A 27,017-nucleotide genomic window follows, 5' to 3' on the forward strand; every position below is an offset into this window, starting at 1 on the left:
GACTTTGCAAATATATGACCAAGGAATTATGTTCAAAAAAAGAATAGACAGATTTCTCACCTCTTCTTACTTTAGTGCTTTTGATGTTGGGTAAGAAGCTCTCTCAAGAACTGCAAATTATAAAATGCATACATAAAATTATTAACAATGCATATTTTCATTAGGTAAACCATGTTCTAGGAGACAACCTCAAAGAGAAGGCAACAAAGGGGCTTACTTAGGGCCCGTTTGGCAAGTTTTTTTGAGAAGATCTTCTCGTAGCTCTGACCGTTTGGCAGACGCGCGTCTTTCCGTGCATCATTTCGGGTCTTTCCGCCGGAGATTAAAACGTGAAAGATGCGGGAAGCTTCATTTGAAGCTTCCCGAAATCAGCCCAAAATGGGCTTTGTGCGTCTTTTCGGTGCTGCGTATTTTGGCGGTTAGATCTTCTGCGTGCCAAATAGGACTATACCGACTTTCAGTCTTCTCAGCTTGTAAACAGCCAAAAGACCGCATAAAAAGACAAGCCAAATGGTGCCTTAATTGAAGGAAGAAGGTTAGTCAAATGTTTTCCACAAGAATGTAATTTGGTTACAAATACTAACACGCAAAATCTAATCCCACTCCCTACATTCAAACCAAATTATAATTTTATACTAATCAACATGTAGAGCATAGTAGGGAAGATACAACTTTGAGTGATGAATTTGCTCTTGAAGTTGTATGCATTTTCAATTACATCTAATATTCACAAAATTCAATTTTTGGCCCACCTATATGTGTAATGTGGGTTGTGTTGGACCAGCACATGGTTTATCATCCCTTTGCACTGTAACAGGTCATTCTGTCACAACCTAATTTATTAGGGAGGGGGCCTAACACTAGCGTAGGCTCATGGGCCAACACGACTTTTTTTTTTCATGAAGAAAAAAAACTAATAAATGCATATTTATATATTATTACTATATATACATAACATGTATCAATAATATATATAAGCCCATATGGGTTGTGGGCCTCAAACCCCTAGCCTAGCTCAACCTAGGGTTACGTAGGGTCCGTGCCAAGCAAGATTTACATCATGTCGGGCCATGCTAACCCATGGGCAATTCGATTTATTTTATGCCTATAAGCCTTCAAATAGAATCTAGCAGGAAGTTAAACAAAGATCTATATTTGTCTTAATCATAGTTGTTTTTAACTCATTTAAGACCAATAACACATTACTCATTTTGCCTCGATTTTAAATCAATAAGTTTTAACATTGAGCAAATTTCATCCATACAAGAAATTGCAAAAAGAGTCTAGGCCTATGATGTTGGAAAGACTTTGACCAATCAAATCCCTCCATGAATTTTGTTGAAAATCCACCTTATTGATAACCACTTTTATGATGCTAATTGATTGGTCATAAGTTTTTTTCTGACATAATGTCTTTTTGGCATCAAAGTTGAACCCTATTAGAGAAAATCCATTTTCTTTTGGCATCATAATTGGTTCCAAGTTTTTCCAGCATCATACCTTTTGAGTATTATAGTTAAACCCATATAATGTGTGTAATCTATAATATATATATATATATATATATATATATATATATATATATATGTGTGTTATAGATTATACAATATATATTCAAATTCAGATTTAATCAAAATAACCGTAAACCAAGCAAAAATTTAGAATTTTCCTTAATCTGGTTTTAATTCAAAATTTCCCTATTAAAATTTCAATTAATTCAAATGCTCACCCCTGGCTAGAAGGTGAGGCGCTGCTGGATATGTTCCAAATTAGTAGGACTAATGGGAGAGTGGTTAAATAACTTGTTAAGGTGATGTTTGGTACTAGGCAATTTTTACTTGAAAACACTACTATATGAGTGTAACTTGGGTGTTTTGATTTTAAATGTGAAATTTCTATTTGGTTGAGAGTTAGAGACTATTTTGAGTTAAAATAGACATAAAACATTTATGCTTGGGTGTTTCACCTAGGTTTGGGCAGCCAAGGGTTGGGTCTAAGTTTGCCCTAAACTTAGAATTAGAGAAATCGAGTATGAGAGATGTTCTCAATGCACGTGTGAAAAGCACTATGAGATTGGTGTGAGGCGTGCTAGCATATTCGGACCTTACTTAATGGGCAAGTGCTGTGAGAGTTGGACTTGATAGCACTGGAAAGTTGACCATGTAAAGGTTTTATCAATTGTATGGATGGTTAGATCATTCAAACCTTAAAAACCATAAAATAACAAGAAGCACCAATCATCGGTTCAACTGTCTAATCTGGTTGAACTTGAAAACTTTGTTTGAGAGTCCAGGTAGGCATAACATTGTAAGCATGTTCAATGAGCACTTTAAATTTTTTTTGACACCTATCCCTTGAAATACTCCCAACTTATCCTTGAAAAAGATTAAGGGGGCATTCTTTTTCTGGATTTTGAGAGGGGGGAAAGTTGGTCAATGGGATTTTGATTTCCAATGACCAAAAATCCCATGTTCCTTTTTCAGATTTATGTGGGGAATAGGGAAAGTTTATTTTCCTGGTGGGTAAGTGATATCTATCTCCTAGGAGGTTAAATAACTTTCCCACCTTTGGGGAAAGTTGCCAACACTTGAAAGGGACAAAAATCCCATTGTAATAATGGATTTTATAGATAAAATGGTCATTGCCTTATTTACATTGGAAATAAAAAACATGGGTAAATGTACTTACCCAAGTAAATTTTTCTTTACCTAGGTAAGTACACTTATCCAGATAAATAACTTGTCGAAATGTGAACAAGGCCTAAATACAACATTTAATAGTTGTCATAATATTTATAAAGTGCTCATTAAATGTGCTTCCTAATGTTCTACCCCCTTTGTTTGATGCTACCCAATAATGTTCTAAAAACCAAAGTGGAATCGAGATTGCCTTGGCCACTTGTTTCCGAGGTAGTGGTTTGATCATTTGGTCTGAATGGATCAAGATGTTTTAAAAAAATAAAAAAAATTGCCCAAAAACCGGTCTGAATCAAACATTCAACGGTTCAACCGCCTGGTTTACTTGGTTTTGGACCAATTCAATGGTTTTTGGGAAAATAACATTTCGGGGTGAAATGGAGTCAGTACCCTAACCGGTTTGTAGGTCGAATGGTCCGACCGTCCGGATCAACGACGGTTTAAAACCTTATTGTCCGACCAAGACCGAGGCATTTCGTGGGGCGAGCGGGCGGTCCACTGCTTTAGGCCTTTAGCTTAATTTCAAGGACAGTGGCGTCTTGTTTTGCACTTTAACGAATGATATGATGCACCGGCTATTGCAGTTGCAGAGACGTTTCCTGAGCAGCAGCAAGAATGCCCAAAAGGAGCAGCAATGGAGTGTCAAACAGGTTACGAAGTCAAATTTTCTGGAGTCGTTGGAGGAGATACAGAAGCACATTCATGACTGCCATTTCATTACTGTTTCGTCGCAAAAGACCGGCGGCTTTTCCGCTCCATGGCGTCGTGTGTTGCCATTCGATACCCCCGACATGGCCTATCTTAAGGCCAAGGATGCCGCCGAGAGGTTTCAGCTTTTTCAGTTTGCTGTCTGCCCCTTCACTATCGAGTCTTCCAAAGTCGTCGCTTACCCGTGAGTCTTCCTCTCTTTCCATTCTCCTTTCTTTTTCACACACAGACAGACAAACTCAAACATATAGCTATTACATCCTTCTTCTTCTTTTTTCGTTTTTATGGTAAAATGAAAATTTCATTTAAATAAAAAAGTAACATACAATTTAGCAGGTGACAAGGCATCACCCGCATACATCATCGGAGAAAAACTACTAAGTAAAATCAAAATAAGTTTTCCAAGTTACAAAGTTGAAACCCCAGGACATCCCCCAACTTGTCCCCAGGTCCTCCCTGTCAATTTGTCTGAATTCTGGTAGCTCCAGAACCCAATCGGCCACAGATTTTCTGACAGCAGCCACTATCTTGTCCAAACTGCAGATTTTATCTTAAAAAATTCTTCTATTTCTCTCCTTCCATATGTTTCAACGTATTGCAAATTGAATGCAGCTTCAAATCACCTTTCGGTTTCTTCCTTCCTCTTATCTTTGGTCATGAAGAGAAGATATGTGCAGTTGATCTTGGATGAAAATCTGATACCCCGAACATATAAGTGAACAATCTCCACATGAAACCAGCAACCTTGCATGCAAGAGTAAAACAGATGACTAACATTTTCTTCCTGTTCATTGCATAAACAACACATGTTGGCCATACTGAAGTCCCTTGGTTTCAGGTGATCCACAGTCAAGATGCTGTCCATGGTCACCAGCCAAGCAAAAGCTTCAACTCGGGGGGGACCGGGTTTCCCAACACACCCTCAACTTGACATGAATCTGAACTATCCCTGCTGAGAGCTAGATAACATGATTTAACAGAAAATTTTCCATTTGAACACTCATTCCACCATAGTTCATCCCTCGATTGAGTTGAGATTTTCACCCCCTCTAGTTTTCCCAACAAAGTAAGGCCCCATTTGGTGTGCCTTTCTGTGCGGTCTGTTGGCTGTTTAGAAGCCCGGCAGCCCGCGTTTAGGTATTTTCCCGTTTGGTTTGGGAAAAGACCTAGCCGCCAAAAGAAGACATCCCAAAAAGACCCGTGAAGCCTGTTTTGGGCTATTTCGGAAAGCTCCAAATGGAGCTTTTTGACTTTTTTTCATCATGTCTTCACGCAGAAAGATGCGCGGGAAGATGCACCTTAACCAAACGATCTTCAGGTTGCTAAGATCTTAATGCAAAAGCTCACATCGTCTTTTGGCTCTCAGGTCTGCTAGAAGATCTTTCAAAAAAGACTTGCCAAATGGCATCTAATACACTTGTCCACCTCTCTATCCAGCAAATTTCTCCTGAACTTCAGGCTCTAGATCGGCTGTTCTCTTCTCCCCTTCTTTCATAACATTGGCTAATTGAACTTCAGCCTCAACCAGCATATACAACCTTGGGCACAGTTCACTCAGCTTGCCTAGCCCACACCAATCATCCTCCCAGAACCTAATTCTTGATCCATCCTCTCCTGAAAAACTTGTTAAGCTCCCGAGCTCCTGATTGAATCTCATAATCCCTTTCCACACACTCAATCCGTATGAAGATCTCACCTCTCTAGATTCCCAACCAAACTTTATCACACCATACTTCCCCACCACCACCCTCCTCCATAATGAGTTTTCCTCCCTCCCTAAACCAAATCTCCGTAACTACTTCCCAACCAAGGCCTTGTTGAAAACTCTCACTCTTCTAAAACCCAATCCACCCTTCTCCTTTCCCCCTCCATCTCCACCAACATCATCCCATAAGAAACCCCTCTGAACCTTCTCAATTCTTTCAGCCACTTATGTCAGAATTTTCAACAAGGACATATAATAAGTTGGTAATCTTTTTTTTTCCTTTTTTTGATGAATGAAAATAATTTATTAATCCAGAAATTAAGGCAATACAGGAAATCCATGAAGAGGCATGAGCTGTTACCTCTTCTAACAAAGTATTACATCAATTAAAAACAAGAATAAACAGAAATAAGTTGGTAATCTTGAAAGGACACTTTTGATTAAAGTTATCCCCCCCCCAAGGAGAGATATTTTGCTTTCTATTAAGTCTCACAACAGTAAGGACAATATTGTTCATTTATTCTTTTATATAAATACCTTTTTCCTGGGTTGGGTGTGTACATCAACCATCTGAGCAATCTATTTTTCTGTTGTTTCTTTCTTCTCTCTCTCTCTCTCTCTCTCTCTCTCTTGCCTAAGCTATCATGGTATTAGAGCAGGTTGTTCTTTGATTCTTCCTTGCTCAATTGACTATCAAGATCTACTATTTTCCTTGTTCTGTGATTGGTTTTGGGATTGTTTTGATCAACCCTAGAATTAGTCTACTTTGTTCAGTACAACCAACAAGAGAAATTCTATTAGATCTCTCTTGGAAGACATTAGATCAAGGTGAAACTTCATAGGGAGTGTCTCCTGATCCAGATCTACATATTTTGAAAGGCATATCAGATCTGATCCAAATCTACTTTCTTTCTTTTTTTTTTTGGATTGTGTACTTCGTTACATGTTTTTTTAGTAGTTTGAACGTTTTTTCTTTGCTACAAGAGGTCCTCTCTCATCTCTTTCAACATCATTGCTTGCTCTTGGTGATTGTACTACTTGTTCTATTTATTTTATCTATCTTTTATTGATCGTGGGATTCAAAAAAGGTGAAATCATCTCTGTTAAGTTTGATGGAATGAACTATGCACTATGGAAGTTTCATTTATAGTACTTTGTTGAAGGGAAGGGTATGTGGGGCTATATTGATGGTTCTACAACCATGTCTATGCTAGTGATGCAAAAGGGTTGAAGCAGTGGGAGATTGAAAATGCATAGGTTGTTTCCTAGATTCTAGGCTCTGCCACTATTGATGTTGTCATTCCAATGAGGGGACTGAAGAGTACACATGACATGTTTGAATACCTTGAGAAGGTCTATTTGCAGTCAAATATGTCCAAAATATATTAGATATAGCTGGACATATTTTCTTATGCTCAGAGGAAGAAAAGAATTCAAGAGTACTATATTGGTTTTGTGAACCTTTGAAATGAATATGAATTGGTTCACCTGGGATTTCTCTACTAATTATTGCGTGAAAGCAATGAAGAAACATTTTGATAAGAGAAAAGTTATGCACTTTTTGATGCATCTCTGACTTGATTATGAGACTATACAGTCAAACATTCTTAGTAGGGAGAAGACAGTGCCGGACTTGGATGTGATTCTTGGTGAGTTATTAAGAGAGGAAACTCGGCTTATTACTCACCTTTCTTGATAATAAGAAAGAGCATGGCATAGGTGCAGAATTTTTTGCTACCAAACAAAAGGTGAAGAAAGATTTTTTGAAGATTTAGTGTTATGAGTGCAAAGAATTTGGGCATGTGGTATCTCATTGTAAGAAGAATTTTTGCACCTTTTGCAAACAACATGGGCTTATTATTGTTGAATGTCCAACTCGGCCTCCTAAGAAAGTACAACATAAAGCATTTTAGGATTTGGCTGAACCATGTAATGCTTTTTCCTTCATTTCAGCTCTCAAGGCAGACTCTCAAGGTTCATTGACTGAAGATAAGATTAACCAACTCATGTTCTCGTTTATTTCTTCAGTTTTTTTTTGCTATAGTAGAGATCACTAATGCAGATTTAGTCGAGTTTCTTGTGAAGGAAAGAGGGGGAAGATGAAGATTTCAGCAGTAGAGAAAGAAAGGAGAAGAAGAAGAGAGTAGGAAGTCAACCAAGATTGTGAAAATTAACCCTAGCCGCCCCCCTCTCATTATATTTATACTTAACTTAAAAAGATGAGATATTACAAGGATGCCCTTAGTAGGGCGACTACTAAAAGTTGAACAGTCACAACTTAAAAAAACATAAACTAATGGGCCTAAAGCCTAACAACTTCCTAACTAAATAAAAACAAACCGGACCAACTCAACACTCCCCCTCAAGTTGGGAATAAATGTCACACATTCCCAACTTGCGTAGATCATGCTCCAACTTATTCTTTGCAACACCTTTTGTGAGAACATCAGCGAGGTGCAGATCAAAAGCAATGTATGGAAGAAAAACTTCTCCAGAAGTTACCCTTTCCCTGATAAAATGTCTATCCACTTCAATGTGCTTAGTTCGGTTATGCTGGACTGGGTTATGGGCAATGTTAATTGCTGCCTGGTTATCACAGTATAGTATCATAGGTTCTTCTGCCTGTACATTCTTCTAACTGGGAACGAATCCAGAGAAGTTCTGAAACTCCATGTGCCATGGCCCTGTATTCGGCTTCAGCACTTGATCTTGCCACCACTGTGTGTTTCTTACTCTTCCATGAGACAAAGTTACCCCCAACTAGCGTGCACACTCCTGAAGTTGATCTCCTGTCATCAAGGCATCCTGCCCAATCTGCATCTATATAAGCCTCTAGTTTCAACTATCCATGATCAATAAACAATATGCCTTTGCCTGGGTGTCCCTTCAGATAAGCAAGAATCCTGTCAACAGCTTCCCAATGCTGGACTCGTGGAGCATGCATGTATTGACTTACTACACTTACCGCATAAGAGATGTTTGGTCTTGTCATACACAAGTATAGCAGTCGACCCACAAGTCTCTGATATCTCCCAATGTCCTTTACTGGTTCACCTTCTAGTGCATTGATTTTATGGTTCTGATCAATAGGGGTGCTGATTGCCTTTGTTCCAAGCTTCCCTGTCTCTTGAAGAAGATCCAAGACATACTTCCTTTGTGAGATAAAAATTCCATGTTTTGATCTTACAAATGCCTAAAAAGTATCTCAATTCTCCAAGATCCTTAATTTCAAATTCTTTATGTAGGTTCCTTTTCAGACCATCAATCTCACTCAGATCATTCCCGGTGACAACAATATCATCCACATAAACAATTAGGACTGACACCAAAGATCCCCTTCGCTTCACAAACAAGGTGTGATCGGATTGAGTCTGAGTGTAGCCAAAACCAATCAAGGCCTATCTGAATCTGTCAAACCATGCTCTAGGAGATTGTTTCAAGACATAAAGTGACTTCTTAAGTTTGCATACCTTTTCCTTTTCAGTATCATTGTAAAAACCAGCAGGAAGATCCATATACACTTCTTCTTGCAGATCCCCATTTAGGAAAGCATTCTTCACATCAAGTTGAAACAAGGGCCAAGAGTATGAGGCAGCAAGAGAAAGAAGTATCCGAACGGAGGTCATCTTTGCAACTGGCGCAAAGGTCTCTAAGTAATCAATGCCATAGGTGGTCTGTGTGTACCCTTTTGCAACAAGTATTGCCTTGTACCTTTCTATACTTCCATCTGCCTTATATGTTACTGTGTAAACCCATCTGCATCCAACTGTCTCCTTGCTTTCTGGTAGATCCACAATGTCTCATGTCTGATTCTTAATCAAAGCTGCCATCTCTTCCTGCATAGCTGTCTTCCACTCAGGTTTGGAGAGAGCCTCACTAACACCCTTGGGTATAGACACTAAATCAAGAGAGGAGAGAAAAGCACGATAGGAAGGAGAAAGTCCACTGTAGGATAAGTATTGTGAAATACAATGAGCAGTAGACTTTATCTTCCCTTTTCTGAGAGCAATCGGGAGATCAAGGTTATCTGTAACAGAGTTAGTAGGATCAATGGGAACTGAAACAATAGTGGGACCAAGAGGAATACCTGAATCCATGGCAGTCGAATCTGGAGTCTTCAAGGAATCGATAGGAAGTGATGTGAGTTCTGCTGTAGTGGAATCAACTTCCTTGTGAAGTCTTTGTCGTAAGTAATGCTGAGAAGCAGAACGCAAAGGAGGTGGCAAGGTAGGTGCCACAGGGTGGTGATCAAGCACAGGAGTAGACACAGGGACTGGAACTGGGAGAGGAATAGATTGTTGACTCACTTCCCCAAAACACTCCCCCTGAGAAGGATTCTTTGAGAAGAAGTACGTGGATTAAAAAAATGTAACATCCATGGTAACATACCGGCTCCCAGAGACTGGATCATAGCAGCAGTAGCCTTTCTGATTCTCTGCATATCCAAGGAAGACACATTTCTTTGCCTTGGGATCAAGCTTCGAGCGGTGAGGACCAAGGATATATGCAAAGCAGACACACCCAAATACCCTGAGAGGAATATGAAACATCTCCCCCTGAGGAAAAAGAAGATTGAATGGGGTGCTAAATCCAAGTATACGAGAGGGCACCCTATTAATCAGATATACTGCTGTGAGAACTGCATCACCCCAAAACCGAAACTGGAACTGTAGATGTGATCATCATGCTTCTTGCAGTCTCAACAATGTGTCTGTTCTTCCTTTCTGCAACACCATTCTGCTATGGACTGTAGGGGCAACTGCTTTGATGGACAACACCATATTCTAACAGATATGAGGCAAGATGCCTTTCAAAATACTCCCTGGCATTGTCAGATCTGAACACCTTTATTCTTGTTCCAAACTGTGTTAGTACCATCTGATGAAATTGCCTCACCAAGGATGGTACCTCATCGCGGGATCTCATCAGGTAAATCCAAGAGTATCGCGAGGAATCATCCACAAATAAGAGAAAATAGCGATAGCCTCCCATAGAATGAACATGGTAAGGGCCCCACACATCCGAATGAATAACATCAAAAGAAGAAGAACATCTTTTATTACTAGGTTTAAATGAATGTCTACAATGCTTTCCAAGTTGACAACCTTCACACTCCAGACTTGACAAACTAACAGACTCAAAAAGTTTTGGAAACAAAAAACTCAAAGAAGAAAATGGTAAATGACCCAAACGATTATGCCAAAGCATAATTTGACTCACAGACCCTGACTCACTCTCCTTACTGACATGATGACTCTGATGAGAAGGAAGTACATCCAGGAGGTAGATTCCATTCACTTCACGACCACTTCCAATCGTCCTCTTTGAATCCAGATCCTGCAAAATACAATGACCAGGAGAAAAAATTACTGAGCAGTTCAGGTTTTTAGTCAAACTACTAACATATAACAAATTAGTGCTCAATTTGGGAACATGAAGGATAGAGGGTAGAGAAATAGAATCACTAATCTTGACAGATCTCTTCCCAACAATAGGAACATGGGATTCATCAGTTGTGGAGACCCTATCTCTGCCAGAACAGAGCTGGTAAGTTGAAAAAATAGTAGAGCTCTAGGTCATGTGGTCTGAGGCTCCAGAATCTATAATCCAAGGAGTCCCTCCTTACCTGAAGTGGAAATATAATTTGCAGTGACGTGTGAACTATCTATGTGAGCAAAGGAAGTAGAGTGGACTCCACCAGTGCCACCTGTACCTTGCTGTCCGCTTGTAGATGAACTGGAACTGGCTGTATCCCGCTGGTTTAGAAGTAGCCCATACCTCTCAAGTTTGGCCCTTACTGCAACAGCTGCAACAGACTCTAGAGCAGCTGTAGTAGGAGGGGCAGGAATGTCACCAGTAACTGCCATGTGCGCATTTCCCTTCTTATTTTTCACTCTAGTCGGCACAAGATGTGGGTGAAGCTGCAGCAAGTATCTCTTGTATGTTTAGGCTTCTTACAGTAGTCACAGATCAGATCTCTTTTATCTTCCTTCTTGATGTCAATGCCACTTTATTTAGGTTTCACAACACTTACCATGGCAGACTAATAAAAAATAAGGTTTTTCATCATCACATCTCTCCTGCACTCCTCCCTCGACACAAAGTCATATGCTTGGGAGAGAGTAACACTGTCCCTGGAAAGAAGGTGCTGTCATGCAATATCATACTCAGGATGAAGGCCAGCAAGGAATTCAAACACCCTATACTTCTCTAGATGTTTTTGATAGGTAGCTGCATCCTTAGTGGTTTCTCAAGCAAATGTCTCTAAATGGTCAATCTCCTGCCACAGGGTTTTAAGGACTGAAAAATAGGCTGCAACAGATCTATCTCCCTGCCTTGTAGCAATAATCTGATTTCTCAATTGATAAGCCCTAGCAACATTCTCCCTCTCTGAATAGGTTTCTGCAACCCCATCCCATATTTCCTTAGCTGTATTTGCCCATAAAAAATTTTTACTTATATGTGGCAACATGAAATTACATAACCAAGTCATCACCATATAATTCTCCTGTACCCACCGGGAGTTGCTAGTTTCGGGTTTCACCTCTTCACCAGTGATACACCTTAATTTCCCACGAACACCAATGGCCATCTTTCCAGATTGTGACCATTCTAAGTAATTTGCACCATCCAACCTAACTATAGTAATGGTCCCAGCCTCGAAAGGGTATCCAGCACTTCCCACTGGTCCCATTTCACTCCCAGGCTTATTTTCAACTCTGTGGCCCTCCATGCTTCTCAAAAAATGTAAAGAAAATAACTGAAATTTGCAACAACATCAAACAAAACACCTTTTGGAACCAACAACACATTTCTGGTGTCCTAGACTTTCTTTCCACAAAAGATTCATTTTCTATGGGACGGGAGAAGAAAGAGAAGAGGCAGCCGCCTTCTCTAGAAGCCTCCAAATCAGGCAGGACTTGAATCGCCCCTTATAAAAAACTCCAAGGAACCCTAAAAAATTAGGGCGCCACTTCCTAGGTCAAAATTGAAGAGTCCAACAGAAACATGACTCTTCCCCTTTCTCCAGTTTTTCCTGATTTTGATGAGAAACCCTAGACCAACTACAGGGCACACAAATCCACCAAAAAAATCTCCAAAAACTGGGCTTACCTGAGAGCTTCGATCAGCCTCTTAAATCACCATGCAGTCGGCCGATCTAGGGCTGCATGAGAGAACAACTTCAAGGAACCTTCGGCCTGCTCTGATACCAAGTAGAGATCACTAATTGCAGATTTAGTCGAGTTTCTTGTGAAGGAAAGAGGGGGAAGATGAAGATTTCAGCAGTAGAGAAGAAAGGAGAAGAAGAAGAGAGTAGGAAGTCAACTAGGATTGTGAAAATTAACCCTAGCCGTCCCCTCTCATTATATTTATACTTAACTTAAAAAGATGAGGTATTACAAGGATGCCCTTAGTAGGGCGGCTACTAAAAGCTGAACAGTCACAACTTAAAAAAACATAAACTAATGGGCCTAGAGCCCAACAACTTCTTAACTAAATAAAAGCAAACCGGACCAACTCAACAACTATTGGTTTGACTGGTAAGTTTGCTTACTTATGCTCTTCTCATCTCATATGTGGATAATTGACTATGGAGCCTCAAATCACATGACTAGGGCATCCTTTGGTCAATCTCTTGAATTTTGCACCTTTGATAATCACATTGTTATTACTAACGGCGAAACCCTTCCATTTTATGGTTGTGATGATTTGTTTTGTCCACTTCTCCATCTACTCCCTTTCATCTTCCCAAAATTCTTTTTGTGCCTAAATTGACTACTAATTTAATTTTTGTTGGACAACTTGTTGATGATGTTAACAATGTTTTTTTTTCTTGCCCTCTCATGATGGTTGTTTTATCTAAGACCAATACATTAGGGAGCTAAAGAGAAAGGGGCATAGGTTTGGGCATTTGTTTGTTATGGAATTCGAGGACAAGAGTTCTTTAACTTCTTGTTTGCTATCTACTGTTCAGTTTTCCCTTTTATTTCTTGTATGGCATCTATGGCATAGATGTTTGGGTCACTCTCATGCTAAAAACTTGGATTATATGTTTTCTTTTGGTCATTACCTATTACTACTTCATTTAAGAATGCTGATAAATCTTATATTTGTTGATATAGTAAAAGTCTTGTTTTACCTTTTTCATCTTCTTTTGAGCATGCTTCTGTTCCTTTTCATCTTATACACAATGATGTTTGGTCATTCTTGTTATTTCATGCTTGGGTTACAAATACTTCGTGTTATTTATTGATGATTGCACATGATATCCATGGGTTTACTTTCATGCCATGGTTATGAATTGGTTTAAAAGTACCACAAGTGCCTTGTACTGTAATTCAAGGGAGAGTATTTTAACGATGAGGATGGTGAGTTTCAAACCTACCTTAAAAAACATGGCATTCAATTTCAGAGGTCTTGTCCTAGTACCCCTCAACAAAATGGGATAGCTAAGCGCAAGGATCGTTACATTGCTAGTATGGTGAGATCCTTTTTACATGATTCACATGTTCCCATTACCTTTTGGGTGGAGGCAACTAGCACAATTGTGTATCTTATCAATATCCTTCATTCTTTTGTTCTTGGAAATTCATCTCCTTTTCAGTTCTTATTTCACCTACTTTTCCATGCTCCATGTGTTTGGCTGTGTTTGTTTTGTTCACCTTCCTCATGAACATACGAAGCTAATTGCATAATTAGCTATGTGTGCATTCATGGGCTATAGTTTGGTGAAAGGAGGGAGAAATCCATCGTATGGACGCCAAGAAAGCAGCGGAATAGGTGGGCGAATTTCAAAAATTTTTCTCCCTTCAATCAACTGGGAATCGTATTCCCTTATTTTAGAATCAATTATTCATGGATCCTACTCGAACCAAACCAAACCAGATCTGAACCAAAGAACAAGGGAAGGGTTATACCTGATACGAAGAATCAAGATCTCCCAAAGTCGGTGTTCACACCCAAAGAAGTATCCAAGATCTGCTTCCGCTGAAGATGACACAGCGATGGTGGGGCAGAACCAACAGTGTACATCCTACGTACCGAACTCTTCGAGTAGGATCCGTTGGAGGCTTAGAGCACCGAACCAAATTAGCCTTTCAGCAAAGACTGATCTCAAGAACCAGCTTCTTGATCTTCCCTTCAGAGGAGTTCGAACCAAGCAGTAAGGTGGCGATGACTGAAGGAGTTCCTAAGGCTGAAAGTGGCGTGGATGCAGATTTCAGCTTAGGAAGATGAGATCCTATCTCAGATTGTAGAAGTTGTATCATTACAAAACCCTAGGTCGAATTCTTGTAATCCAAGATTAGGGTTTCTTCCTTTCTTAGTGATTAAGAAACCTTCTAATCCTATTAGGAGTTATCCTAATCCAAATCAGCATTTGGATTGGGGATAATCTTAATCCTATCTGTAGATTAGGTCAGCCCACTCTTGATCTTATCAGGAGGTTACCAAATTCAAATCACATTTGAATTTGGTCTCCAAGAGTGGATAGGGTTAGAACCCTAATCTTTTAGCTAACCCTAATCCCAGATACGCCCCCTTAAGTGGGTGATCATATCAGCCCAGGTCGAAATGGGCTTTAGGCCCAATAAGTAACCAATGCTCAATAAGTTTCCAAGCTGCTGCCTAGTTGGGCTTCTTTGTATGGCGTGGGACCCAAGCATTGATCTACACATCAGCCACATGGGTTCGGCCCAACCTTTGTTACAAGGCCTAACCGAATTCACTGGAAAGCCCAGTGAACCCCTTGAGCCCATCACATGGACTCTATGGGCCCAACACTTACAGTAAGTGGTTCTTGGGCCAAGTCATCTTATAAAAACCCAAGGACTGTGGGCAGATGCAAGATTAGCCCATCAGGTGTAACCCTAAATGGCCTTACACTTAACCTCTCAGCCCATAATGATCAAACACTGCTCGACAAGAGAGGACCTCTCCCTCGGCTGCAAGGAACAGTGCTGCACTCTCTACTTACATGGATCCCGAGAATTAAAACCATTTGCAAACATTTTGAAACCGTATATGTATATATATCATATATATATATATATATATAAAATTTGCAAAACAAAATTCCAACGATTGAAATCAACTACTAGCAATTTGGTTTCCATCAGAGAGAGTGCATCCCCGATCATTACCTTTGTCCGACAAAGGGGCTAATCCTATCACTATGATCACCCACTCAGATGAATTCTCAGACTATCCCAACATACCCAGGTTTTGACCCCAGCTAAGGATCTCACTGATTGGCATATCAAAAACAACCCAATCTGACACCTAGTGCAGTATCATAATCGAGTCTAGGGGTCAGGTGTAACTTTCCAGTTTTGCCCATCAATCTCCAAGGTCCAGGGCAATACTGGAAATCTGGTCCGGTTCAAGGATTCAAGTAATCCTACACTGCATGTGCCTTGGGTCACACCCTGGCGGCTGAGACAAGCCACCCCAACACTTGGTAGCACACCAGTGTCAGCCTTGGCAGGATAAATCTCCCCAGACTTTCCAACGGTCGTGAATGTTCTAAACTAACACGAGTCTCATTAAGTGTCCAGTTTAAGGGTCTTACACAGAAATATATCACACAACATGAATCAAACATGAACTTTATTTATTTACACTAAATGTTAAAAGTATATCAAATCTGATTGGAGCTAAGGGCATACAAAACTGTCTAACATTTGGAAAACAAGGGATTTCCCTGTTATGATCCCAAGGTCCGTCATCTTCACATATCCTGTAATGTCATTTTTCTTGAGGGCATCTCTTTCTTTGAGCATATTGTTAAATTGCTTGCATCATCCTTTTTTGTTTTGCATCACTTTGGTTTTGCAGGTGATCCTCCTCTTAGTCCTTAGTAGCTGAAGTTTATTATAGGAAGCATCCAATTCTTTCAATGCCTATGCCTCCTTCTTTAGCACTAGAGCCTAGTCATCCTCCTTCACCCACCACCATTACAAGTTCTTCTCCTCTTGCTGCCTTACTTTTATTTATTCCCTTGTCACTCCTCTTGTATTTCTCACCCTCTTGATCGTATTGGTTTCCTTCCAACCATAGTTTATCTATTGTGTCTCTGTGGGAAAATGATACTTGGGATCTTGTCTTTCCTCCTTTAGGTGCTTCTATCATAGGTAACCCATTGGATCTACTTAGTGAAATTAAAATCAGATGGTACTATTGATAGATATAAAACACACTTAGTAACACTGGGTTACAAACAAGAATATGGCATTGACTATTATGAGACGTTTGCTCTTGTTGCCAATATGACTTTTGTTCGCTTACATTTGGCCATTATTACTATTAGGCAATGGACAATTCATCAAATAGACATAAAAAATGACTTAATGGGTATTTACAGGAACTGAGTATATGAAACTTCCTCCCGGGTACTGTGATGAGTCCCACTTGGTATGTAAACTAAAGAAATCTCTTTATGGTCTTAAATAAGCTCTACGGGCTTGGTTTGAACATTTCCATACAGTTGTGTTGGATGCCGAATTTCTGTAAAGTTGTTCAAATTATTTTCTCTTTATCCTCAAGTGGGCACATGGGTTGCTCTTCTTCTGGTATATGCTGATAATATCCTAATCACAGGGGATGATGTGGATGGTATTGATTACTTGAAGCTTCTCCTTAGTAGCTCCTTTAAAATGAAAGATCTTAGGCCAATTGTTTATTTTTTGGGTCTTCAAATTCAGAGATGGCCTCAAGGATATTTTTTTCAAGCAACAAAGGGATGCCTTTGATTTAATAAAGATGGCTCGCCTCACTGATTCCAAAATGTTGAGATTTTGTTGGAACTCAATGTCAAATTGAGCAAGGATGATCGAGAGTTGCTTCTAGATTGTTAGAGAATATCAACCTATTCAATGACCTCACCTAACAGCTTAAGCTTTTAGGTTGAATGGTTCTTTGAGATGGTATCAGAGCCATTTTGACCAAGTGGTCTAGTGTTCAATCCTCGTTACCCCCATTATAATTAAATAAGTTTCAGCACAAGGTATGGGTGGGCCTTTGCTTTTTCATGCTTCAAGCCCAATCGGCTTTCGTGTGAGGGGGCGTTTTAGAGAATATCAACCTATTCAAAGACCTCACCTAACAGCTTAAGCTTTTAGGTTGAATGGTTCTTTGAGACAAATGTTACTTTGTATTGGCAACTTGTAGGTAGTCTTATCTATTTATGACTTTGCTGGATATCTCTTATGCAGCTCGGCTTGTTAGCTAGTTTGTTTTTGTTCCTTGCCAACCCCATATTTCTACTGTACTTGGGATAAATTGTTATGTTAGGGGAATAATTTCTCATGGGCTATTTTTTGTCATTTTCATCTTCTACTTTGCTTAGAGCTTATGCTAATGCTGATTGGGTTGGTTGTCCTGACATACCTTTGCTCTACTACTGGTTGGTGTATTTTTCTTAGAGATTCTATCATTTCTTGGAAATGTAAGATGTAACAAATTGTTTCCAAGTCATCTACTCAAGCGGAGTATCGAGCAATGTCCTTTGTATGTAGTGAAATTGTTTGGCTTAAGATTCATAATAAAATTGTTCGGCATAAGGTTCTACTTTGTGATATGGATATTGACAATTTCTTATCCATTCCCCTCTTTGCTACTAACATGAGTACTGCCAAGATTGCGTCCAATCCTGTCTTCTATGAGCTTACAAAACATATGGAGGTGGACTGACATTTCATTAGAGATATTCTCCTTGCTGGCTACATTTCTCTTCCACATGTTTCATCTAGCTTGCAGCTTGTTGATTTCTTCACCAAAGCTATGACTTGGGCCAGACATGTTTTTCTTATGGACAAACTAATGCTTGTTCCCTGGCATCAGTTTGAGGGGGAGTGTAGAAAATAGGGGTAGTTTTGTCTTTATTTCTTTATTGTATCTTATTGTTGGGGCATGTATACTAGTGCCCAACTTTGTATTTTATCTTTTCTTGTAAGGACAGCATTGTCCATTCATTCTTTGATATAAATACATTTTTCTTGGGTTGGGTCTATACACCGACCAATTGAATAGTCTGTCTCTCTATCATTTCTCTCTTCTCTCTCTTTCTTGCCTGAACTATCAGTTCTCAGACTTGAACCCGCATTCTCACTTTTGGCCTGAGGTTTTACCGTTATAGCCCCTCTCCTTCCTGCATTTTCATTAATTTAATAGTGTTTTACCTCTACAATTGAACATAAACTTAATCTATTTGTGGTTGGCTACATGAATCTTGTTTTCTTTATCAAGAACCATGTATAGAGCCTGTCAAATTTAAGTCCTTAAGTCATTTATTACCACTTCAAAACACATTTCTTTGGTCTTTTGCTTGCCCTTTGAGCCTTCCACTTGTACCAAGTCACTCCTCACTGGTGCATTTATTGGTTGACTATGCACATGCCTAAACTATCTTAATCGACTTTACTCATCTTTTCACTAAGTAGAGCTACTCCCAAGTTCTCTCTGATGTGCTTATTTCTGATTCTATCATTTCTAGTCTTGTCACTCATCCATCTCAACATCCTCATCTCAGCCAAGCATTTTACTTATCAAAAAGAAAGAAGGAAAAAGATATGATAGTAATGAAAAGAAAAAGAAACAGAAGAAACAAAAATATGAATAGCTGTGAAGTAATTGAAAAGATATGAATAGCCTTTAGTTTGCCAAACTCATCCCCATAAACATTAATGGAAGTTAGATTAGAATTGAAGGTCAAACATCATGAACCTTTGATCCTTACTCAGATATCCTCCTAATATCTGAGTATACCGGGAAACATTTATGAAGGTCCTTGTTAATGAATGGGAGAGCTGAACAGGATCCCCTTGCCCAAGTGTATACCCCTTGAGGCAATCTGTGAAGCAAAATAAAATAAAAGGGTCAATCAGTGTTAATGAGGCAACAATGTTCCCCATATAGGCTTAGTTGTGTAAAGCATAATCTCTAATAGCCCAGGATGCATGACTTGGCTTTTGTCCAGTCACCTACTTGCTGAGGTGTTGCCTTGGTATGAATTCAAACTCAAAGTCAGCAAAGTCTAGGAGGTGCCTGAACCTCCCAGCCCTAAAGGCTTTATAGGGCTTGCCTTATATTGTGAATAGGTGGTTCTAGCTCCCTTCTCTCACTGTGTGTTGTGTGTATTCAGAACAAGGACTTAGTCATTATTTTCTCATAAGAAAACCCTCAATTTTGTAGGGAAAGCCAATGCTCAGAGATAAATAACATGATTAAAAGAGGAATTTAGCATCCTAAACCCTTTATATTTGGTCAATTACCAATCCAAGTTTGTTGATTGGCATGCCAAGAGCTCTACAAAGGTTGTCTTCCCAATCATAAACATGGTGATAAAAACAGCATGTCTAAAAGAATTCTTTTGTCATCATTTCATTTGTGATGCTCCCTGAATGATACTCTCTTATCATCATCTTTGTTATGGTGGGAAAATTCATATTTAAGGGCATTCAACCAAACTAAAGCTTCTTCTTAGAAGCACATCTTGCCCTCTATCCCACAAAGAAAGTTATGTGGCAGTTCAATTTCAAGGAGGATGCCTTGCTTAACGTTAGGGCTTTATTGGGTCTGAAGGTGGTCTTGTCAACTATATGCTCCACACAATAGCTCTAGAACATAGCATAGCTTGTTCAGAACAGAGGCAGGTTCAGTTATAGCTCTTTTTTTCTGGATCAATTGGAGTTGCAGACTCTTTGAGAGCAGAGATTCAGGCCCTCCTGGAGGGGGTAAAAAGGGCTAAGGAGTTGAATATAAATAAGTTGATTATCGAAGGCGATTCGCAAGTGGTAATTGGCTGGATAGAGAAGGCAAATGATGGGTTATGGGCATACATTAATGAAAAAAGGCATTTCAAGTAGCTAACCCAAGAAATGGATGTGCGTGTCCGGTGGGTTAAAAGATGTGCTAATTCATTTGCAGATGCTTTGGCCAAACAGGGGGTGGGAAGAAGCCATTTGTTTTAGGCTACCATGTAATCTTATTGTTAGGGGGGGGGGGTGGTAAGAGGGTTTACCTCCCCCCACCTTTGTATTTTAATCTTCTTATAATTTAATGAAAGTTTCCTGTTACTGATAAAAAAAAAACATAGCATAGCTTGTTCATAGCCATATATCCATAGCCGTTCAGGGAACACGATTTTTCTTTTTCTTTTTTTTTTTGATGTTAAAAAGGGAAAAGGAATCAACCTCACCCAAATCAATCTAAGTATATAAAATTAAAGTCTCAGTTTCCTATGAATTTCTCAAGATGTTGATTGTTTGATGTGTTGATTGTGTTTTGCTTGTGTAGTACCTATATTTTATTATATCCTAGTAAGTTTATATCAGAAAGGTCTCACTTGTTCTGTGAATGTGCCTCTTTCGACATTGCTTAATATCTTGATTGTAATACTTGTATTGTATTAATCATTTTATGCTGGTATACCATCACTAATTTCCTTTCTCAAATTCGCTAGAGGATACTTATTTTGAATTCTTATCTACTAATTTAGTTTCTATATTTTTTCTTTTTGTTCACTACATTTCTACAAAGTCAAAATAGTCCTGATGAGTTCCATGAGATTCAGGACACAATTTTGAGTATCTAATAATTGTCCTGTTGTTGATTAACTTATGATTTCTGTCACAGATACAACTTTCATTTGTTCCCTAGGGACGAGCTGAATATAGGGATGCCATCTTACAGCTTTTCATGTCAAACATCATATTTGATGTCCATGGCTCGGGAAGATTTTGATTTTAATGCCTGTATATATGATGGTAAGTATTCATGTTCAGTTAAATGCATCCCTACCTTTGTTGATCTAGAATCAAATTAACTTAGTTCATTCTGCTGACATTCTCAACAAATGGATATCTTCAATTTTTTTATCAATAGATATTTCTCTAGTTTTAATTTGCCTTTATTTTTTTCTGGAATATTGTGAGAATTGAGAAAGAAAACATGAAAGTATCTTGCTAATTAGGAGGGACATTATTCTCTATTTTACCATTTTCTTTGACCAGCAAGAATGGGAATATGCTAGAATAAATGAATGGGATAAGAAGAAAATAGAAAGAAAGCCATATTATGAGTTATGACTGCCTAATCAGGTCAATATACAAAACATCAACAGAGACCTTGATTTCAATAGATGCTGAAGTATATGAACCACCATATGAAACATCATTTCTTGGGGTGTTCTGCCTACGTTTCTATATTTCTTACAAAAAAATGAAAACTAATTTTCTACATATTGAGAAGTTATATATCAGATTATCAACTTTATTTTATGTGGTTCTTTCTTTATTATTGGCAGCAGGGTTATAATTGTAATTTCTGTTTCATATTGAACATTTTTTTTTTGATTGGAAACGGTAACTTCATTAAAATAACTTTCCAGATTTAAGTACAGCTGTCAACCCCTAAGTAGGTGTTGAGCCCCCAGTAATCTTTCTTACAAAACTGCCCAGAACATACTCTCCCTCACAGTCCCTTGTTTAGCCAACGTGTCAGCTAAACCATTAGCTGATCTCCTTGTCCATTTGAAGCATGCACCAATCTCCCTTGTTATGTTGAGGATTTCCCTTATGGGCTGTCTATAAATCCAGGCTCCCAACTTACTAGATGGCAGCCACTCAATTAACAATTTAGAGTCTCCCTCTATCTCAATTTGGTGTAACCCCAACTGTTTTGCATATCTTACACCTTGAAGCAAGGCCATCACCTCCTCTCTCAATGAGTCCCCCACTCCTATTGGTCCTGAAAACAAAGCCACATTTCTGCCATTTTCATCTCTGAATACTCCTATACCTGAAGGGCCCGGGTTACCTCTTGAACTCCCATTAAAGTTCAATTTCACTCTTTGTTGTGTTGGTGGGGACCACAATTCCTGCACAATAGGTTTCATGGAAGTTGTAGAAGCCACCACTTCCCAATTCCTGTAAATGTCTTCAGCTGAGAAGTCTTTAAACAAATCCAAAGTTTTCAACCATGATAGTCATAATAATTATCCTTTCTACAATTGCCTCCTTGGATTTCTCCACTCCTTTAAACCATTGGATAGTCATAATAATAATGTTTCATATTCAACTTTATATATAAATAGAAAGGGGCTGTGTCATGCACTCAAGATTTCATCTTCTCTCCAATCTTTCTCTTCTTTTATTTCTTCTTTTCTTCCCTGTTCTACACACTGTACAGTTTTATTATCATATTTTACAAGTCTACATTATCAACTTTACTGAGTGTAGGTTGGAGTATAATATAGAGAAAAAGAGAGAATATGAGAATCAGGTAGAGCATATATTCTTGTCTCTCCTTTTGATAACAATGACCAGTCTTGAAATCTTCACCTCAGGCACTTCCCAAGGAATGTAAAGAATTTTTTTTTGATTGGTTAAGGAATGTAGAGAGAGAGAGAGAGAGAGAGGAAGCCTTTTCCTTATATTCCTATACTATATTCATGGTTTGCAATTTTGATCTTGATGGGTATTTTACCATGCAAAGACTAATTCACTAAGATAATTGGAAAATCTAAAAAAATCAGGGAAATGTTCTAAAATATGGGATTAGTTAATAAAAATTCAAGAATTATTAGAAGTATGACTGCATATTTTAAGGTTCAAAAAACCATAGCAAACAATTATATAAATCAAATAAGAGAATATTAAGAATCTTAAATGGGTATCTTTCTCTCTCTCTTTGTCTTTTATCCATCTTCTCTTCTTTATCTATGTCATTTACTTGCCACTTTGACTTCTTTTTTATTACTATGTGTTATGATTAAATTGAGTGTTTGCTTTTAGTTGTGTGCCTTTTTTCTTTCTCTTTGAATTATAGTGACTTAGTATGTGAATCATATCAGAAATAATAAGCCAATTATCCAATCACCGAATTCACATTTGTTCTTTTAGGATTTTTTTTACAAAATTATGATAATTTTAATGAAAATTTAAACCTTGAATGTGTAGTCTATCGGTGAAACTTGCCATCAAGGTGGAGAGCATTCTTGGAAAATTTTGTAGCACCCCCTAGCAAAATGGGGAGATTTTGGGGGAACTTTCTCCAAATTCCGTTCATATTGTGAACCATGATGGGGCCTATATCTCCTTTTTTGATCATAGGATTTGGTCCCTAGACCTGGCTGGCACTTTTTTTTTTTTTTTTAAGGTTTGATCTACATGCTCTAACTCTTCTGCATAGGTGTTATTCACTTCAAGGATCTAGCTCCCCTTGGTTAGGGATGCAGGTGGATCAGATCGGATTCGAATCAGGGTGTATTCGAATTTGCCGACATTGTTCATGTAGGATCCGATTGGATCTGATAGGACTTGATTTGAATTTGAATCCTATCGGTAAGTCGGATCTTCGGATCTGATCCGATCTGACTTGTTTTCTTTAAAAATTAATAAATTATTAAAAGATAAAATATACTAATTAAAATAAAGTAAAACTATTTTCATTATATATACATGTTTTTTATAAAAAATAAAAAATATAACAAATTTATAAAAATATAATATAAAAATATATTTATAAATAAATAAATAACATAAAATACATATATATATTTATGTTTATAAATATATAATATATATTGGACCGGATCTCCTTGGATTAGATGGGGGATCCGAATCCAATCTGAAGGTTCGAACAAGGGTGATCCGATTTCGACCAAATAGATCAGATCTCAGATCGGATCGGATCATGATCCGATCCATTTACACCCCTACCCTTGGTTTGACCTGGGTATGTTTATTCATCTAGGAAGCAGCAGATAACAAGATCAGTACTTGTGATAGTTTGCTATAAAAGATGGAAAACCAACCTATGATTCTGCTCATATCCACCTAAGCATGTATCATGTGCTTGAAAAACATGGACTTGCTGTTGCACTGTCAAGAGACCAAAAGAATTTTACATTTTTTCTTGTGTATGAGCAATTTAGAGTGGGTAGCTGTTAAGGTTGCTGAAACAGAACAACAAAAAATAGTTAGTAAGTTTTACAAGAGAAGGCCACGTCAGCACAACAACTCAACTAACTGATCGTCCACTTGCATTGGTTTTAACAGAAAGAAATTAAAGAATGTAAGAAGAGGAGCTCTGTAAAACAGTATAAATAATCAAAAACAGGGGAAATAAGAGGATCGATCTTTTATCATCATTCATTCTCTCTCTCTCTTTTCTCCCTCTCCCCTATCTCTCAAATTCAGGAGGTTAGCTCCCTCGAAGAGCCCTGTATTAGGCAGGTTCCTAACAAGTTGGTATCAGAGCCAACATGACCAACACAAGGACAACATCAGTAGACACCCGAGTGGATTAGATGGAGGTAGAGATCCATCGGATGTCATTAGACCTCAGAGAAATGAAGGAAGGCTTCATCACTCTCCTCAACCGGCTAGAGCAAATGCCAACAAACAACGGTAGAGAAAGCCAAGAGGAGAACAACAATGAAAACAACCATAGAACAGGGTCCGTGGCAACGCGAGCAGCAAGAATCGATTTCCCCATCTTCTCAGGCGGCGACCCGACTCCCTAGATTCTCAAAGCCGAATGTTATTTCGATTACCATGAGACACTTGGGCATGATAGGGTGGCTCTAGATTCGACACATCTTGAGGGAGAAGCTATCCTATGGTAACCAGTGGTACCGATGGGGGCACCCTCGCCAATCTTGGGCAGACTTCATCGATGCCTTGACCATCCGTTTTGGGTTGTTTGGGTTAGAAGATCACGATGAGAATCTTGCAAAACTGTGACAAATGGGATTGGTTAAAGTTTACCAGATGGAGTTCGAAAAGCTGGTCGTGCGAGTCCAAGGGTGGACGAAAAAAGCGCTAGCAGGAAGCTTCGTCGGCGGTTTGAAGGAAGAACTACAACTGGAAGTAAAGGCGATGCAACCTACTTCGGTCATAAACGCAGCAATGCTAGCAAGGCTGTATGAAGACAAGTTCGCTCGAGCAAGAAGGATACATCGACCATGGGGTTCTATAACCAGACCGGCAGCACTGGACAAGGAGGAAGGAATACTAGGTTCAGGTCCACCCGTCCCATTCAAACGACTGACCTGGGCTGAAATACAAGCCTGCAGAGACAAAGACCTCTGCTACAACTGCGAAGAAAAATTCGGGCTGGGCCATCGGTGCAAGAAACAACAAGCATTTCTCCTTCAGGTGGAGACCGAGGAGGAAGGTGGCTTCATCGGTTACGGGGAATCTGACCTCGGGTGGGAAATACAACCCAATGGGACACCTGAAATATCTCTACAAGCCCTTACGGGACTTGTGTCCCCGCAAACAATGAGAATAGCCGGGTTAATCCAAGGGCACCACGTGTCAATCCTCATAGACAGTGGCAGTTCCCTTAATTTCATAACTCAAATTTTGGTGGATAAACTAGGATTCCCAGTTCAACCAACAACGACTTTTACGGTACATGTGGCCAACAGTAATAGCCTATCTTGCAACAATATATGTGTGGGCTTACCACTGAAGGTTCAGGGTCACTAGTTTCCAGTGGACCTATACCCCCTTCATCTTAGTGGAGCGGACGTGGTGCTAGGCATTCAGTGGTTAAGACAATTAGGCCTCATGATCTGTGACTGGGCTCGTCTTACCGTGGACTTCACGTTGGGGGACTCTACAATCCATCTATAGGGGCAAACATGCAAAGGTCCAAGGCCCATCAGTCTTGCAACATTAATAAAGCAAATGGGTGATTCGGATCATTCATGCACATGGACTCGAATTGGGCCAGCCCATCCTTAGCTAATAGCAGCTCAAATGGGCCTAGAGACTACCACAACCGCCTACAACAACTCCTCCAACAATATGACAACATGTTCAGAGAACCCCAAGAGCTTCCATCGCCCCGAGAGCATGACCATCGAATTCCTCTCATGCCAGGAGCCGCCCCAACCAATGTGAGACCTTACCGATACCCTTATTTCCAAAAATTTGAAATCGAGAAGCAAAGTTCAAGATATGCTTGAGAAAAGAATAGTAGAAATCTGCTGAAATCAAAATTATGAACAAAAAAAGTAGTTTCTTGAAGAGAGAAGGAAGAGAGAAGGAGAAGAAGGGATCTTGAAAAGAAAAGAGAGCAATAATCTGGCCACCCCCTTCACTTATTATTTATACTAAAAATAACAGAGCAGTACAAAGACAAATATGCCCTTATAGGGCGGCATAACATAAAACAACATATATAAGACTCAAAAACATAATAAAATTTGGACTCACATAACTACTGTGGTCCCCACCTCCTATCTAACAACTAACATTAAACATCTACTCAAAAAAAAAAAAACAACATCAAACTGATTAATCTTCAACACTCCCCCTCAAGTTGGGAGTAAATGTCACACATTCCCAACTTGTGTAGATCATGTTCAAGCTTGTCCTTTGCCACCCCTTTAGTGAGAACATCAGCCAACTACAACTTTGAAGAGACATAAGGAAAACAGACTTCTCCAATTGTTACCCTTTCTCTTATAAAGTGTCTATCAACTTCAATGTGTTTTGTCCTATCATGCTGAATTGGATTGTGGGCAATATTGATTGCAGCCTGATTGTCACAGTACAACATCATAGGTTCCTCTTCTTTCACCCCAATCTCACTCAAAAGAGATCTAACCCAAAGAAGTTCTGAGACACCATGAGCCATGGATCTATACTCAGCCTCTGCACTTGACCTTGCCACAATAACTTGCTTCTTACTCTTCCAGGAGACCAAATTTCCACCTACAAAAGTACACACTCCTGATGTAAGCCTTCTGTCATCTAAGCACCTTGCCCAGTCTGCATCTGTATAGGATTCTAGCTTCAGATTTTCATGATTTGAGAAAAGAATGCCTTTGCCAGGGTGCTTTTTCAGATATGCAAGTATTCTCTCAATAGCTTTCCAGTGCTGAACTCGAGGTG

The 27,017-nt window shown here is 39.1% G+C and overlaps 1 protein-coding gene across 1 annotated transcript in view; it reads left to right on the top strand.

The window, feature by feature from the left end:
* Positions 1-3,210: 3,210 nt before the first annotated feature.
* Positions 3,211-27,017, top strand: part of LOC104589348 (Polynucleotidyl transferase, ribonuclease H-like superfamily protein) — a 36,188-nt gene continuing 12,381 nt past the window's right edge. The window contains exons 1-2 of the mRNA XM_010247632.3: positions 3,211-3,588; positions 20,743-20,873. Of these exons, the coding sequence (XP_010245934.1) occupies positions 3,260-3,588; positions 20,743-20,873 (460 nt within the window). The 5' untranslated portion in view covers positions 3,211-3,259. The remainder of the gene's footprint in view (positions 3,589-20,742; positions 20,874-27,017) is intronic.

The sequence above is a fragment of the Nelumbo nucifera genome, chromosome 1 (genome assembly GCF_055504915.1).
Source record: "Nelumbo nucifera cultivar China Antique chromosome 1, China Antique-T2T, whole genome shotgun sequence".
Taxonomy (NCBI): domain Eukaryota; kingdom Viridiplantae; phylum Streptophyta; class Magnoliopsida; order Proteales; family Nelumbonaceae; genus Nelumbo; species Nelumbo nucifera.